Below are 16,145 nucleotides of genomic sequence, written 5' to 3' on the forward strand. Positions count from 1 at the left end.
CAGCCAGCCACTTTGTTACTCACCAAAACCTAAACAAAACCTCACTGCTGGGAGCAGAGCGGGAGCGAGCTCAGGAATGGAGCTGGCCCCAGGGGAGAGAGACAGAAGAGATAGCTGAGCTATGGTTAAGTCATTTATTGATTTTATTTCTAAAAGCCACATAGCGCCACTTTGCCTCTTCCAGAGCTTCAAAGAGCTAATTAACCGCCCAATGAGCCCACCAGGGAAACCGAGCTTGTGGGGGAAGCAACGAGGTGAAGCCAAGGTCAAAGAGGGTTGCCAGGCCCCAGGCCCTGCCCCCGTTCTGTCAGCTAAGGACAAAGAGGAAAGATCTCCCCTCTCTTTCAGTCAAGGGACCTTTCGGGCCTGCTTGGGGAGACCTAGTGAATAGGTCCAGCTTCTCAGGCTCCATTAACCCCTGCAGGCCTACAGCAAAGCAGCCCAACCAAGCTGGACAGGGCTCAGACACCAAAGGCCTGCTCCATCTCCAAGCTGCAGAAGAGCCCAGTCCAGCGTTGTCCCCACTGGCCCGGTGCTATGGGCTGCAAAGCTTGCTGTCCTTCAGCCTGCCCAAAGGGAAGGTGGTGGGAAGTGTGGGGTCCCATGCAGGTCCAAGAACTGCCGTAAATCAGCAGAAGCTGCTGATCAAGGACCTCACCCACTACCCCAGAAGTCCCAAACTGGGTTTTCCTGGTGCCACAATGGGCCTGTCCATTAGCCCAGACACAGAACAAAACAGCCTGAGACCCTCTATGAAGTGCTTACAAAGCATAAAGTGGGGCCCCTTCTCCTGCCCCCACCTCTCCCTAAAGCCTGCCATGGTGGCAGGCTGCGAGTCACCAGCAGAGAGAGAAAAGGCCACTTGGCGGTTTTAATTTTAGCAGCTTGGAGCCTGACAGGCAGGATTAGTTGGCTTGACCTTTCGTGCTGAGGCCTCCCCAGGCCCAGGGCCTCAGTCAGGTGGCAGCTTCCAGGCACGAATCACAACTGGAGCTCATCGAATGTGGGGGTTCGAGCCCCAGGGGGGAAGACCTTCAAAAGGACAAAGACCAGGAAGGGGGAACCTGGTCTTCAGCCATTAATCAGTAAACTAGCAGAAGGTGGGGCCACCCACACACCAGCTTCCCCAGCAGACCTGCACAGGGAGGGAGAATGGGAACCAAGGGTGGGGGCAGCATGGGAACCAAGGGTGGGGGCAGTGGACTTCCTTTAATGAAGGTTCCAGAGGCTCCCCTGGGAAAGGGACAGTGGGGCCAGATGCTGAACACAGCTTCGGTACCTGGTGGTGGCACCGACAGTGGCACAAGTATGAGAGAAAAGAAAAACAACAGACCCAGAAAACCACACTGCTCTTTTATTCAATGGAACACCCCCCTTTAACGCAGTGTTGAATCATACACCAAAAAGCCCAGAGAAATGTCTGCTGATAAACCAGTGAAGAGAACGCGCATCATACATTATTGTCAACATAATCACTCCATGAAGAGGGGAGGAAAGGAAGGAAGCAGAACGAAGAAAGCAAGGGGCTCAAACCCCTCAACACTGCAGAACATTCAGACGTTTGGGATTAAAATAAATTTTAAAAGGTAGCCTTCCAGGAAGGAGAGGAACAAATGGAATCTGAGGCAGCTCAGGGAGCGCTGAAAGGGCTCTGCAGGCTGCAGACAAGCCCCAGGCAGCTTACGTGGCTCCACCTCCCGCGGGCAGGAGTGCCAGGATGGCTATGGACCCTGAACCTGGAGACTGACCCACTACCCCACGAGGGTGGCAGAGACAAAACCCCACACTTAAAATTAAGGGGAAAAAAAGTATCTCAGCTTGAAAAAAATATGGCAGTTTGAAAATCTTGGAACCAAAGAAGACACCCACCCCACCCCGCCACACTGATGGCCCAAATTCTTTGCCTAAAAACCACTTGCTCCTCTCTCCTTAAAGAAGAACCAGGAATGAGAAAAGGGAAAGGAATCTAATTGCAGCAGAAGACCGGGGAGAGCATCTCCTTGGACGGAGTCTGAAGAAAGGCAGAGAGGAGGACTAACAAGAAAAAAGAAAAATTAATAAAAATTTCACAATATGGAGCCAGCGTGTTCCGATTCCGTCCATAAAAATAACTCAGGCTGCTTTGCCGAACCATCCTGTCCACCAGGGGCGCTGCTGAGGCTGTCTGCCTGGAAGGGTCACCAATGGGCGCGGAAAGTCCTCCCTCTCATGGCTCGGGCCATCGCCGCCGCGGGGAGGGATCCTGGCGGCCCAGTGTGGGGAGAGGCAAAGGGATTTGGGTGAGGAGAGAAAGAAGACAAAGAAGACACTCGATGCTACGGGGCGCCAGGAGAGCCCAAGCTGGCGCCCCATTACCACCTGCCCATTCCCAAGCGAGTCCTCAGTCGCTTGGCCCAGCCCGGTGCGTGCACACACACACATGCGTGCACACAATCACATGCGTGCGTCCCAATGTCTGGCTCCATATGGTGAGGTTCGGCGTGTGTTTAAACGAGACCAATTCTCTCTATATATAATATATATTTTCTTAAAAAACCAAGTCTAGTTCTGTGGTGGAGGCGGTGGGGGAGCTGGAGGCATCCCAAAGGGTGGCATGCCCGCCACCCCCATGCCCATCATGGTGACAAAGTTAGAAGGGTCCATGGGAGGCGGAGGAGGAGGGGGCGGGGCATACATCATGCCGGCGGAACCAGGCGGCGGAGGCGGCGGAGGGGGAGGGGCCCCGGGCGGCAGAGGCGGCTGGACCCCTGGGGGCAGGGGCACCATAGTGGGGTTGCCTTGCATCTGAGGGGCTCCTGGAGAAGCTGCGGCAGCCGCCTGCTGCTGTTGCCATGGCGGGATGGACCCTGTGCCAGCGCTCGTGGTGGTAGTCGTCGTATCTGGGGTGGTAAAGAAGCCCAAGGTCACACGCGCGGGGGCACACCGCGGCTCTCTGCGGCTGCTGCCTTGGGATGGGGGGGCGAGGGATGCCTGCTCCTTGCTTGGCATGCGGTACGGTGGTGGGGGGCGGGCGGGCGGGGTGGTCCTGGCGATGGGGGTGGAGGGGTGGGCAGGACTACCCTGGGGTCAGCCTCAAGGTCTCTAGGCTTAGCGGAGTAAGCCCTTTTGTCACCAATGCCCCTGGAAGGGCTGAGGGGAAGGTACCAGACACAAGAACCGGCTCTGACATCCCTCCGCCCATCCGCCGCCACCACCGAACGGCACATTCAACCTCAAGGCCACAGCTACTCCCCGGTTCCATCCCTGCAGTCTCTCAGGCCCCAGTCACATCCCTCTCCAGAGCATGCATGCACCACCCCCCCAACCCTGGGCCTAAGGCGCAGGCGTGGGCCAGCCAGCGGCTCCCAGCCTACGATGGCAGGCTCCCCTCCAGCCCCCACAAACCTCTCTCCAGACACAGCCTCGCCAGACATCAGCTCTCCTCCCCCAGACCCCCAGGGGCCACAAGGCCCTTTCTGTTTACCCCACAGCAGAGACCAGAGTCTCATCCCAAGGTGTCTGCCTGCCTGTCTGAGCTGGGAGGGTCTCTCATTCCTCTCAGCCCCACCCTCCCAATACCACCCACCCCCACCAGCCCAAAATACTCCACTCACTTTGCTGCCATGGCAAGGGGGTACTGGAAGCCATACTGCTGCTGGGCGGAGGGGGTGGCGGAGGCTGCTGCTGCTGCTGCTGCCACGGGGGAAGAGGACCAGAGGGAGGGGGCGGAGGCTGCCCACTGGGAGGCGGCGGCGGCGGCGGCATCATGCCCATAGGTGGCGGCGGCATCATACCTGCAGAGAGGCAGAGAGTGAGGCCTCAGGAGAGGAGACGGGTTCGCCACAGGGCTCCCACTGCCTGCCCAGCCTAGGCAGGCAGCACCCCTCAGGAAGCACCAACCAGGCTGTTACCTTTTCCTTGATGCAGGCGATAGACCCCAGAGCCCACAGGCGTACTTCCCAGGTACTGATCTTGATGGAAGGAAAGAGCAGGGACTTAGCAGGACATTGGAACTGACCGGGGAGATACACCCCCACCAATAGCTCAGTCAGTGGCAGTGATGGCCACTTACAAGAGCAGTTCTGAATGCTACCTCTACGAAGCAGGCCTGTGTATACCCTACATAGAAATCCCTTCCTGAACCAAAAGGGAGATTCTCCTGACCTGGAGACCAAGCCTCAGCGAGAGACTCAGCACCGACACTCAACCCCTCTGAGACCTGCTCCCCACCATGTAAAGCCCTGCTTACCCCAAAGCCCCAAGGTTTCTGGTCTGACACTTACTTACCCATTGGAGGAGGGCCATGGTGCCCAGGTGGGTGGGGGCCCTGGTTCATCGGTGGTGGTGGGGGCTGCATCCAGGGGGGCGGGGGTCCATTAGGGTTGTGCTGCATGGGATGTCCACCATGCCCACCTGTGAGGCTGGGCAGCGGGTGTGGGAAGCTGTGGGGACCACCTCCGGGCCCACCAGGGCCACCTCCATGCATGCCATGGTAGGGCCGACTCTCTGACGGGCCGGAATTCATCCAGGGTGGGCGGCTCTGGGTAGTGGACATGAGAGACTACGTGAGAGCATTCCTGCCAGTGTCCCTGCCTGCTCCCTTTGGCGGCAACACTGTTCTTTCGGCTATGCCACAGGACCAGGACGCAAGGCCAAGACCTCCCCAAACTGAGAGGTCCCCAACATTCCTGATGGCCCGAAAGAACAATGTTGCCGGCCATGTCCACTGTCCTACCCCAAGCACCTGGCCACATACTCCCATCTCGGGAAGAGAAGAGGGGGCCAGGCTGTGAGAATCACCCCGAAACTCACCGGCGGAGGTGGGTTGTTGGCGGGAGCAGCAGGCCGAGGTGCACTGGCCAGTGGTGTGGTGGCAGGCCCAGAGGTGGAGCCCACAGATGCGGGCACAGGTGCCTCCCCCAGTTCAGCCATGAGGGATAAGTATTCTTTATCCATCCGCGCTTTATCCTGAGCTGACTGGGGGTCACCAGGCCTAAAGGTGAGGTAGGCACACAAAGAGAAAAGGGGTGGGGAAGACTCATTAATATGGAAACCTTTACTTTGAAGAATTTACACAAAGTTCAGAGGAATTCAGTCACCCTTTCTAACACCCCTTCCTTGAAACAGTCCCATCAGCTCTTCAGCTCTGTGCCCAGCTCTGCATCTGGGAAAAGCACATGGACCTCTGCCACAGCAGAGACCCTTGGGCAAGAACAGAGGAGAAAGGAAGTCAGGAAAACTCCAGGTTTTCCCAAAACAGCTAGTTCCATCAATTTCCACATTGCAGGTATGAGGAAAGGAAAATCTATGCAAGACCAGAGCAGCTGCCAACACTTTCTTAACAAGGCTTTTTATATTTATCACTCGAAGTAGAAAAACATTGCTATCAAGTGCTGAATTGCAACTGGTCAAAACTACAAGCTGTCTTATAATACCAGCCATAAGCAACAAACAGCAGTTAGCAATGAGCCACAGTGAAAACACCTATACCTAGAAGGGGACGTTTTCAGGTTCCCTGGGCTCAAGATAACAAAGTAGGGATGTTTGCCATCAACTGTTTTCCTGAGCTTTGCATCACACTGTTAATAGAGCAAACTCACTGAATCTTGGGTCTGCAGGTTAACACGAGCTGTCCTATACACCAGAGGCTACCAGGAAACCCTCACCTTTGGAACTTGCAATCGGAAGCAATGTGGCCAGCCCCTCCACACTTGGTACACACTGTGGTATTGGTAATGCTGCGGGTCTCAGAGCTCTGCCAGGGTCTTAAGATCCTGTTGAGAGAAAAAGGTCACCTTAAGGGCTGTGGCCAAGCACCCTTCTTCCGTAGGTTCTGGTTTTTGTGCACGTCCCTCTAAACCAATCATACATACCTGTTATCATCTTCCCGAAGGGTCCCATTCAAGCGAGCCAACTCTCGAAGTTGCATCTTCCGTAGGTCATTCTGGTCCTCAGGAGTCTCGATACCCTGCTTCAGAATGTTTCTTATCTGGTAGAGACGCAACGGGCACAGTTATGTAAGTCCTGGGACTGCCACCTAGGTTTCTGGTTGGAGGCTTCCTTCCTGACTCCCTCACCTGTTCTACTGCTTTCTTCACATTCTCCATGGTATTGGCAGTGACCAGGGCGTGAAGTGGCTCATCTTCTCCCGGCAGCATCTGGCCATCTTTGCGCCCAACTTTTCCTTCTTTCACAGAACCTTTCCCCCGGATCATGATCTTGGCATTACACTCCTTCTCTATGTTCTTCAAGGTGTTCCCTCTATAAGAGGCAGAAAAGATGGCTTTACTACCCAACATGGAAATTGAGAGTGGCTCACTGGGCAGTGATAGGAAACCGTGAGTGTATAGAATGGGATTTTCCCACCAACAGCTCCACGATCTTTAAGTTAAGGTCACAGACAGCAATCCTCAAGATCTGACTTCTCTGCGGTGAAATGGAAAATTTTCTCACCGAAAGGCACTCACCCAGCCAAAGTGAACATCCTACCAAAAGCAGGAAGATGGTACCAAGAAAGGCACAAGACAGACACATCTCCCAGGTCTTTGCATGCTTGCTCAGTTACTAAGTCTCATCTGACTCTTGTGACCCCCACGTAGCCCACCAGGCTCCTCTGTCCATGGGATTTTCCGAGCAAGAACACTGGAGTGCATTGCCATATCCTCCTTCAGGGGATCTTCCCAACCCACGCATCGAACCACGTCTGTTGCATTAGCAGGCAGATTCTTTAACACCAAGCCACCCAGGGAGCTCCTCCCAGGTCCTTGGGAATTCTGTATTCCATAGAACAGCAGGAACTCACCTTGGCCCAATCAGCAGCCCCACAAAATTGATTTCTGGATACTCATCTTGTGGGATCATGACTTTATCGCTCACACGTGTTGCTGGAGGTCTAAGAAAGAAAAGACTCATAGACTCTGCACACTTCTGACGTGACACAGATAATCAATAGCTCTTCTAGAACTAACCTTCTGTACCACATGTTGTTATGGGTGACAGAGGTAAGGAGTGAGAGGTTAGTATCCACAATGCTCTAGTACACCACACCTAATCTGTTGGGGTCTTTATCCCGGACCATCCAGTCCCCTGGCTTACTTGTAATCTGCAGGAGGCTTGAAATCAGGGTTGAGGGCAACCATTTCCGTGATGAGATTATGCCGTTCCTCCTCAAGTTTCTTGCGGGTGCGGAACTCGCGAGTGTTAAGCCTCTTCCCCTCACTATTGTAGATGGGCTCAGGGGAAGGGGACCTGTGGGAAACAGACCACCGTCACCCCTCTGCCTTCACTTTACTCTCATTCCCACACGGGCTAAAATAAGTCTTCCCCAGCCCCTCTGCCTCTCAAGACCCTAACACAACACTCTTCGGAGGAACCGACCATAACGTGTGCTATTCAAAATCGTGTGGAATAGGGAGGTGGAAACTTGCTTAGCGTCAGGGAGACTGGGGTGTGTGTGAGAAAGGAAAAAAGTGGTTTTGTTCTCAAAGTGATGAGAGGGAAAAAAGTCTGTCCTTCTAAGGGAAAATCTCTAGACTGTAAATGGCAAGGACTGTATCATCCTCTGGAGTCTTCTTGCCAAATATGAATTTTCTTTTGTTTGGGAAAAAAAAACATATTACAACTTTATGAACCACGGAAACCCCAAGTTTAGGTAAAACGTTAAATGACTCTTGCAGAGCTCATGCCGTAACAGGAAGAGAGGCTGTACCCCTACCACATAGTTAAGTATGAGCTCTTTAACCCAATACAGCTGGGACTCAAGGCTACTGCAGCTACTTGGCCCCCACAATGGAGAGAGATGGTTCAAGGCTTCGTCTCTGCTTTTCCTTCAATGGCCTGGCTGGCTGTGTCCAAGGCCCAGGAGTCAACCTGTTTTCTGGCTGTTCGAGGTTAGGGAGTCTGGGTAGAGAAAACCGTTAAATTGCTAAAGCAGCTTCTCTGAGAGGCTGCAAATGCAGATTTGGTAAAGTATTTGTCTAGGGTCTGAACCTGCAAACAGCAAGGGGAAAACCTATGATTCTCCACCAGAGTTTACAAGTCCAGAAAGCAGATTTTCTCTCTCTTTTTTTTAAAGGAGTAAAATGCTGTTGCTACAAGTAAAAAATAGCAATGATAAAATGATCAGTTTACCACAGCTGGATTTTGCGGTAATAAAAAAAAAGAGAAGTTACACTCCTAGAATTCTGAGTTAAGATTACAAAAAGGACCATAGCTTGATATTCTGAATGAAAATTTAGTAGCAGCTGCAAGAAGGGAAGAGACCATGTGGATCAGGTTATTTTAAAAACATCCTGAAAGTAGTCAAGATTCCTATACCCTTTGTTTAGTTGAGAGAACCTTGCCTAGTTGGAGAGCAAGGACTGAACTCGGCTGCTCCCACTGTCTTCAGCCTAAAGGGAACCATGTCATACCACGTTACACACACGATGGAATAAAAGGTCAGGTTTGTTCATGGCTAATGACGGCTAAATGACACCTCCGTTTCTAGCATCTGTATAAACTGTTAGCACAATCCAGTAATAGTGAACAAAGACAAACATACCCCAGCTCATTAGACTACCATCTTATACATTTAAATCTACAGAAGATTTTAAAACATTTTTAACTGTGCAACTTAAGCAACATCAAAATAGCATTAAGTGGCTTCATACTGAGAATACACCTTCTTAAGAAATAACCTTAAGTGAGAAACTCATGCATTTCCCTCCAACCTGGGCTCTTTCAAAGCAAAACCATCAGGCATTAATTAGGGCCTCTTTCAAACTGAATTCAAGTGAGGAAAAAAAAAAAACTCTCCTCTGATTTTATTTCTAACATGCTTGACATTTCTAATTCCCACCTCATTCATAGCTGTCTAGAATTAAGCACTTCTGGCTAATCACCAAAAGAAGCTTTACCATTACCAAATTGGTCATTTAAAGGCCCCACAACAGTGTAACCTCTTTCCAAATTGTGGAAGTGAAAGGCAAAATCCAATATTCTAGAGGTCAGACTGGCCCAACTTCTTCACTTTGAGTAAGAATAGTATTAGAGGTCATCTAATTTCTAATCCAAATTCTCCAGGAAACAAAGGTTTGTTAAAAATTCAACTTTTTGAGGAACTGCCTGGTAACCTGTGGACATATTATTAAAGGAAAAAGGGCCAAAAAAGCACTAAACAGTTGTGGTCTATTATCTATAAAGCAAATCTAAAAAAAAGAAAAAAAAAAGTCAAAATATAAAACATAACAACCCTCCAACCAAAATTTACAGGTGAAAAAATAAAAATTTAATTAACTCAAATGAAAAGTATCAATATATGTTACTTTGCTTCCTGACACAGGACACCAGAAAGGTGCTTATTTAAGTGAGTGGCTTCAAAAACCATTACATCATCTTCCTTATTTAACAAGTTATTAAAATGGGTAGCAAGCCAAAAACACTACTTTTTAAAGCAAAGTGTCTTCAACTATGCTGCATGCACTAAGAGAAACTTCACTGAGGCGGCACATTGCCTTTCTAGTAAATGGACTAGATTTTAGCTGTTCAAATATTGGCCTGCCAATAAAATTCTTGTTAAAAAAGTTCATTTCCCTCAAACTTTGCAGACTTTTTACTTTTTAGAGGTGAGAAATTACAAACTGAAATGACATGACCACAGCTGTTTGAGGACCACACTCCCTTTAAGAAAAAAAAAAGGAATTGGTTGGTTGCTTGCCTTCCCAAAACAGGTGAAAATATTCTGGCCCCTCCCAACACCCCAGGCAATGGCCAAGGCTGACAATTAACTGGCAGCAATGAAGCAAGTTGGTTAGAATCTTGTCTATTTCAAAACCATGAGCAGGAGACTGCAGCATAAGCTGACCAGACTGAGTTTCTGGCCTGCTCAAATTCAGTAATGCTCAAAAATATTCTTATTCCCTACATTGTGTAATACCTGTGAAGAACACGCTACACCTGGGCTTTCAGCCAAAGGAAGGACTGAAATTGCTGGTTAATGGGCCGCCTCACTGTCCCTACTAGTGGGTAAATCGGGTTAAAATCTACATGCTTTTCAATTGAAAACCAGTTGTCCGTTTTCCTGTAACTTTTGATTCTGCTAGTAATTAAATTTCACTCCAATTTGCTAACTGATGACTGACCATATATACTGCTAATTTACACTCTAGTTCCCAGAATGGTCACAGTACCAGTCTTCTTACTAGGATTTTATTGAACTGACACAACATGTTGCCACCAGTAAAACGTATTGAGAAAAAGGTAAAAGCGTTACTGTCAGCTGGTTAAAACTGTTTCCCAACCTGTCCTCAGGGTTAGGGGGGATGCCCAGGTCTCCTGTGCGCAGTTTACGAGTCAGGTCTTCTATCTGCAGTTGCACTGGAAGAAACCAGGTTAGGAAAGAAAAAAAAGGATGGAAAAAAGACAATGTTACCAAAAAACATCTCAAATCTCAACAACAAGCATGAAGAACTCGGAGACTTTGAAAGGGACGACTGATCAGTGAACACATTGAGGCAAAAACTCCCAACCATCTACTGGCAGGAGTCCACTTACATCTCTAAGTATCTTTCACTTCAAAATGGTTATCACTTAAGGAAGCAAACAGTTTGTTGGAAGAGGGGTTAGCAGTATAGACTGTTCACTAAGGCTAACATGAAAACAATTATTAGGAGGCGTTTTGCCCCTTCCTCTCACCAAGGCCTGCTACGCAACTGGCACCCAGAACTGAACCATGTATGTTACACGAATACCCTGTTCCCACCAAATTACATTCTTGAGTGTAAGACTCTTAGATTTTATTTTTCCTTCATCAAAACTTAAACATAACCCAAAATGAGATTCAATTAACATGGGACAAGGAAAAACATCAGTTAAGCAAAGATCATTTTCACTGTTACCAGGATTAAAATTCCTTAAATGAAACATTTAATAACCAATTCAACAGTCTCATATGTAAGTTTGTGCATATTCTTTCTGCAAAACCAGATCCATACTAGTAAGGATCTCCCAATACCTGTTGTTTTCATTCAAATTTTATGACAATCAGTATACCTTAATACACCAGTAACAAGGCAAAAAGTTTAGACTCGCTCCTTACATGGGGAATAAAAGTAGGGGTGCAGAGAATGAAAAGTGTGGGTCAAGGAGTTATGTGGGGCCCTCAGACCTTGACAAATGACCAAATGAGGCTGTACATGAAAAAGAGAGATGAGGGTTTCACAAAAGTTCAGTGACTCCAGGGAAGTGTTACCCAGCTGATTTTCTCAAGATAATGGGAAATGTGAAGCCAGATTCTTCACATGCTGAATGACCACCTGTTTCTTACCTTTGTAGCATGAGTGTCCTAAGCAGGTATCTCTAACAAGGGCAAGTTTTTATGGGTTGGGTTCAAGTTGAGTTGACTGCAAGAATTAACACATGTCTAACCCCAGACACCCTTCTAATTTTAAATACACCCCACAGGGCTATATCCCACATCCACTCCAACTCAGAAGAAATGAAAATGTACATTAATATCAAAAGAGTACATTGGGGACATCCTGTGATAGAGAGATAAAAGAGCACGAAGACGTATGTGGGCCCCCAAGTTGTTTTATGCGAGAAAAGTTCTGACTTGGCAGTCAGGTGTTAGGCTCAACTGCTCAAAGTGAAAGTCACCTTCATGGAGGTAGGCAGTACTCATAACTGGACAGCAGGGATGTGGGCTCTGATCTGAGGAGACCACCGGCACCTGAATCTAAAGGTTGCCATCTTCCTTGGAGAAGAGACCTACACTAGCTCAGGCTTTGATTACACGTTTAAATGCTCTTAGGACCCAGAGCAGTAACTTCCTCCAACGGAAGAGAGCTGGAAATGTAAAGAATGAAGCTGTTTTTCTCATTTTCTACATCTGCTTGTGTTCTTGGGCTATCACTCCACTAGGGACATTTTCATAAGGTTATCAAGACCCAGACTAGTCAAATACAAGACATAAAAAGATGGGTGGAAATAGACTCAACAGTAGGGAAAGAAGAATTATTAGTATTGTAATAAGGAGATAAGACAATTTCAACAACTCAAAATTCTCAGCAGTCTAGAAAAGAGATGAAGACCCTCAAGAACAATAATGGCCTAGAGGACCTCATGGGTCTAGGAGGCTTCTGCCCTAATTTACTCGAATGTTTATTTGGTTAGTAGGAAATGTGTATCAAGTAAACTTTTTTGAGACAGCTGTACAGGTACACAAATAAATGTAAAACTTGCATTAAAAACCTTTTATTTCTTTAAAAAAAGGTAATTTTGAAGTCAGTTTCATTTCTACTGTGGACATTCGTAATTCTCAAAATTCCCCAACAGTTAAGATCTTTTATCCTAACCACCTCATTATTCCAGATCCAAGCAGTACCCCTTTCCCTGCAGAGTTCCTTAGGAGTAAACACAAGAGCCCTCATTTTAAGACAGCTCTCCAAAGACCAAACCAGAAAAGATGCTGAAGGAAAGGTTAAATTCAACAAAATGGTAAAAGGGGGTAAACACACTTTCAGAACCACTTTTTGATTAAACTGAGTTTTTTCCCCTTTCACAAAGTACCTATAAAAAAATAAAAGACCACATTTTAGGGAAAGGAGGAATATGAAATTATGGTGAAAGGCCAGGCTGTGAAAAAGGTACTTGGTTTACAATACCTGCAGTGTTCTCCACTGGGGCCAAGTCCAGAGAGGCATGTAACACTCACCTCATCAATTGGTAATGAACAGCAGCTGAAAAGGGTGGGGTGGGGTGCTGGGCTGGGAACTATTTTCATTCCTAAGCAGGCCCCTCTACCCTTCTGGCACTCATGGAGAACACTGCTGTTACCAACAGACCAAAACAAGGAGCTACAAATGCAGGACTCACAGAGCAAAAACTGATGGATTATATCAAAGTCATCTGACCATAGCTCCTCTCAAAGAGAAAACTGTAAAGTCCCAAACTTTCAACAAATAAAATGTTCAGTAACGATCTGAAAATGCATTTGAGTGCAGAACGTGTATTTACCTATATAAGCTCTTTCTTGCTCCCGAGTAAGTCCAGGGGGGATGACTGTAGGCATTCCTGGAATCACCGTCTTCTGCTCCATTGTGTCTTGATTCCAGCGGCTCCTCTTCCGCTTCTTACTGGGGAAGTCTAAAAGAGATAAGGTTCGTCAGATGCAAACATAAACCAGCAGAGTAACTACCAACAAGCAGTTTAGGATACTTATGATACTACACACAACCTCAGCAGACCGTGAAACTGAGAACTTGACCTAAAAAGAAACAGCAAAGAATGGAAGACAAACCTGGGAAGTCAAAAGACATGGCCACTAGAAGGGGACCTGGGTCTGAAAAGTTAACATCGCACATTTATGATTTTTGTCCACAGAAATGTTGTGAAATATGTAAACAAGAAATCTCAGTGCATAAAGTTTCAAGTAGTGAAATAAAAAAGTATTGAGATAATAATACACCACATGGTTGTCCATAAACCTCTTAACAGCCCGAGGACATAAGAGCAGACTGAATATTCAAGGGTATAAAGCAATATTGTTAACTTCTGGCTCCTCCCACCTCCCCACCAGTCACCTGAGACAAAACGCTACGAAACTTATGGTTGTCAACTGAAAAACCTGGATTTTTCAGCAAAATCACTTTTCTCCTCAGAGGTTTGGCTAAGGTCAGCATTTTCCTGGCCAGGTGGACACTTAGGGTCTAAAAAATGTATCAAGTTCAACAAAGAACAAGCTATACAACAGGAGCCAAATCTTTCTTCCCCAGTACACAAGCAGAAACTTCCTGGCGTTTGATACACAAAGCTGCCTTCTCAAGAGCGAGACCCAGCGGAAAAGCCTCAAGAGGAGGCGTGTCATACTTCCTAGGTAGATACAGTGAGATATGGAAACGAACGGAACATCCTTCCCCAAAAAGGGCCACAAAAAAATCGGACCCAAACACCCCCTGAAGACTTTCATCCATTCTGGTTCTGAAGTGAAAGCCCTGTCTTATTAAAGAAGTTTTAAGGAGCTTCTCTTGGTACTTTCTTCCTTTAGGACTCGACTACAACCAGGAAGAGGACGCTCCACGTCATCAGTCGACCCTTTCCGCCCTCCGGACTTGCACATGAGGCACCCCAACCACCCACTCGATCCCCTATCCACACCCGCTCCTGAACACCAGGGGCAGAGAGCAACAAGGAGTCCCTCCAATCCCGGCTTTTAGGATAGGCACAAAGCCCGGCCGCCAAACTGCGCCTGCGCGCAACAAACTTCCTCCCGCCGGGCGCCCACCCCTGAGGCGCGTGCGCACTCGAGGCCCGAGAACCAGGCCGCGCGCCCCGTGGCTCCGCCGCCCGGGCCTCCCCGTGCGCGCGCGCGCGCGCCCCTGCCGCGTGCCGCCGCCGTCGCCGCCGCCGCGCGGCTCTCAGCCGGCCGGGCCCATCCGCGCAGCGCCTCGCGCGCTCTCTCGGCCCGACTCACCTCCTCCGCCGCCGGTCGGGCCCGGCTGCTGGTCCTGACGCGGCGGCTGGGGTGGCGGTGGCTGTGGTGGCGACACGCGCTGGTAGAGCGGCGGCGGAGGGGGCGGCTGCGGCGGCGAGTACGAGGAGCCCGAGGAGGGGGGCGGTGGCGGCGGCGGCTGCTGGGGAGGCGGGGGGGGCGGCGGCGGCGGCGGCGGCGGCGGCGGCAGCGCCGCAAAGGGGAAGGCCGCGGTCAGGGCCCCCACCGAGCCCACGGGCGGGGGCGGCAGCGGCCCGGACACCAGCAGCCCCGCCCCAGGCCCCGGGGCAGTCGGTGGTCCCGGCTCGAAGCCCCCTTTGGGGCCGGGGAGGGGAGGGAGGCCTGGGGGGCCCAGCTTACCCAGCGGCGTAGCGTTCGCTCCGGTCGCCATGGCGCCCCCAGGGACCGGCACCGGCGGCTCCTTTTCGGCGGCGGCTTCTTCTTCGCGAATCTTCTGGGGGGAGGGGACCCGACTGCGCTGCCGCGGAGCGCGCGGAACCCGTTCTCTCACGCGGCGGGGCGGCGGCGGCGCGAGACGCACAAAGAGGGAGGAGAGAGAGCGCCGCGGGGGCGGATCGGGGGCGACGGGGCCGACGGGGCCGGGGCCTGGATTGGGCCGAGCGGAGGCAAAGGGTCGGAATCGGCGGCCTCCGATTGGTGGAGCCTTAGCTTTTCTCGATGCGCGCTGGGATTGGCCGGACCGTTAGGCCAGGCGAGGAAATGGCGGCCGAGCCTGAAGAGCTGGGAGGTGTCGCAGCGCGCACTTCATTTGTTACTGCGCGAACGGAGCTCGGAGTCCAGAAAGGAGGGATAGGGTGGGGCAGACTCTGTGACGTATGGGGCCAAGAGCTCTCCCATTGGCTGGGCTGGTGTAGTCAATCAATCTCCGTTGCGTCGTAATGTCCTGGGATTGGCTGTCGCTGGTTTTTTTTTTTTTTTCTTTTGCTCCTTTTCCCCCGGGAGTAATTTCGCTGGGTTTAAGCTAGAGGTCGCGGCGGAAAAGCCTTGGCGGAACAAGAATTGGGGTCGGGGAGGAGCGGGACAGGAGCGCGCATGCATAGATGGGGCAAAACCGTGTCTCTGTCCCTGGCTTCAGCGTCGACCCTCGGGTCCGGCGCGGAAGCCCTTGGTGACGTCAATCCTCGAGTCCCATGGTAACCCGGAACCGAGGGATGGGGGAGGGGCTGGCGCGGACCGGTAAACCGGATCCGTCGACAACACAGGTAAACGAGGACTTCCTGTTTTTGAAAAAAATAAAAAGTGGGAGGAAGAAGGATTAAAAACGGTATCCGAGCCCATGGAGGTACACGTATCTTAGGTGGAAAGCAATATGAAGTTATCAAAAATACCGTGCATTTTCATTAGAATCCCAGCGAAGTTAAGATTGATTAGATCATCTTTTAAGTCAAATAAAATAACTGAAAATAGTGGGGAAATTTGTAAACTAGGTTGAGGAGCTTGCCTTTCCGAATAATACAATACAAAAGACACACTAATGAAACAATGTGGTATTGTTGTAGGAAAGACAGTACAATAGGGTAGAGTCTAACCAAAAAAACGGCATTTCAATTCAGTAAGGAAAAGATTTAGCTGGTAAATGGTATAAAGTGAAGTGAAGTCGCTCAGTCGTGTCCGGCCCTTTGCGACCCCGTGGACTGTAGCCCACCAAGCTCCTCTGTCCATGGGATTCTCCAGG

The 16,145-nt window shown here is 49.9% G+C and overlaps 1 protein-coding gene across 5 annotated transcripts; it reads right to left on the reverse strand.

Annotated features, from left to right (window-relative positions):
- Positions 1-1,332: 1,332 nt before the first annotated feature.
- SF1 (splicing factor 1) lies at positions 1,333-15,207 on the reverse strand. 5 transcript variants are annotated; one of them, XM_052662568.1, is made up of 14 exons: positions 14,432-15,207; positions 12,976-13,104; positions 10,260-10,335; positions 7,075-7,227; positions 6,782-6,871; positions 6,057-6,240; positions 5,853-5,968; positions 5,646-5,753; positions 4,792-4,972; positions 4,267-4,540; positions 3,891-3,950; positions 3,594-3,773; positions 2,675-2,879; positions 1,333-2,242 (listed from the first exon to the last, which is right to left on the reverse strand). In XM_052662568.1, the coding sequence occupies exons 1-14, from the start codon at positions 14,838-14,840 to the stop codon at positions 2,113-2,115; spliced, it is 2,295 nt and encodes a 764-aa protein (XP_052518528.1). In that variant the 5' UTR covers positions 14,841-15,207; the 3' UTR covers positions 1,333-2,112. The 5 variants fall into 5 exon arrangements, with proteins under 5 accessions (XP_052518528.1, XP_052518532.1, XP_052518530.1 ...); XM_052662572.1 differs by lacking the exon at positions 2,675-2,879 and having other exon boundaries at positions 14,810-15,205; XM_052662570.1 differs by having other exon boundaries at positions 2,185-2,879; positions 4,267-4,519; positions 14,810-15,207.
- Positions 15,208-16,145: the final 938 nt, after the last annotated feature.

This window comes from Budorcas taxicolor, chromosome 25, assembly GCF_023091745.1.
Source record: "Budorcas taxicolor isolate Tak-1 chromosome 25, Takin1.1, whole genome shotgun sequence".
In the NCBI taxonomy this organism is placed as follows: domain Eukaryota; kingdom Metazoa; phylum Chordata; class Mammalia; order Artiodactyla; family Bovidae; genus Budorcas; species Budorcas taxicolor.

What these genes read in the sequence shown, in the direction of transcription:
- SF1 (XM_052662568.1), bottom strand. Translation starts at nt 14,840, where the DNA reads ATGGCGACCGGAGCGAACGCTACGCCGCTGGGTAAGCTGGGCCCCCCA. An exon ending in GCAAGAAAGAGCTTATATAG is followed by an intron (nt 10,336 to 12,975) that starts GTAAATACACGT and finishes GGTTTCTTCCAG; the next exon opens with TGCAACTGCAGATAGAAGAC. An exon ending in CCCCTTGCCATGGCAGCAAA is followed by an intron (nt 2,880 to 3,593) that starts GTGAGTGGAGTA and finishes TTACCACCCCAG; the next exon opens with ATACGACGACTACCACCACG.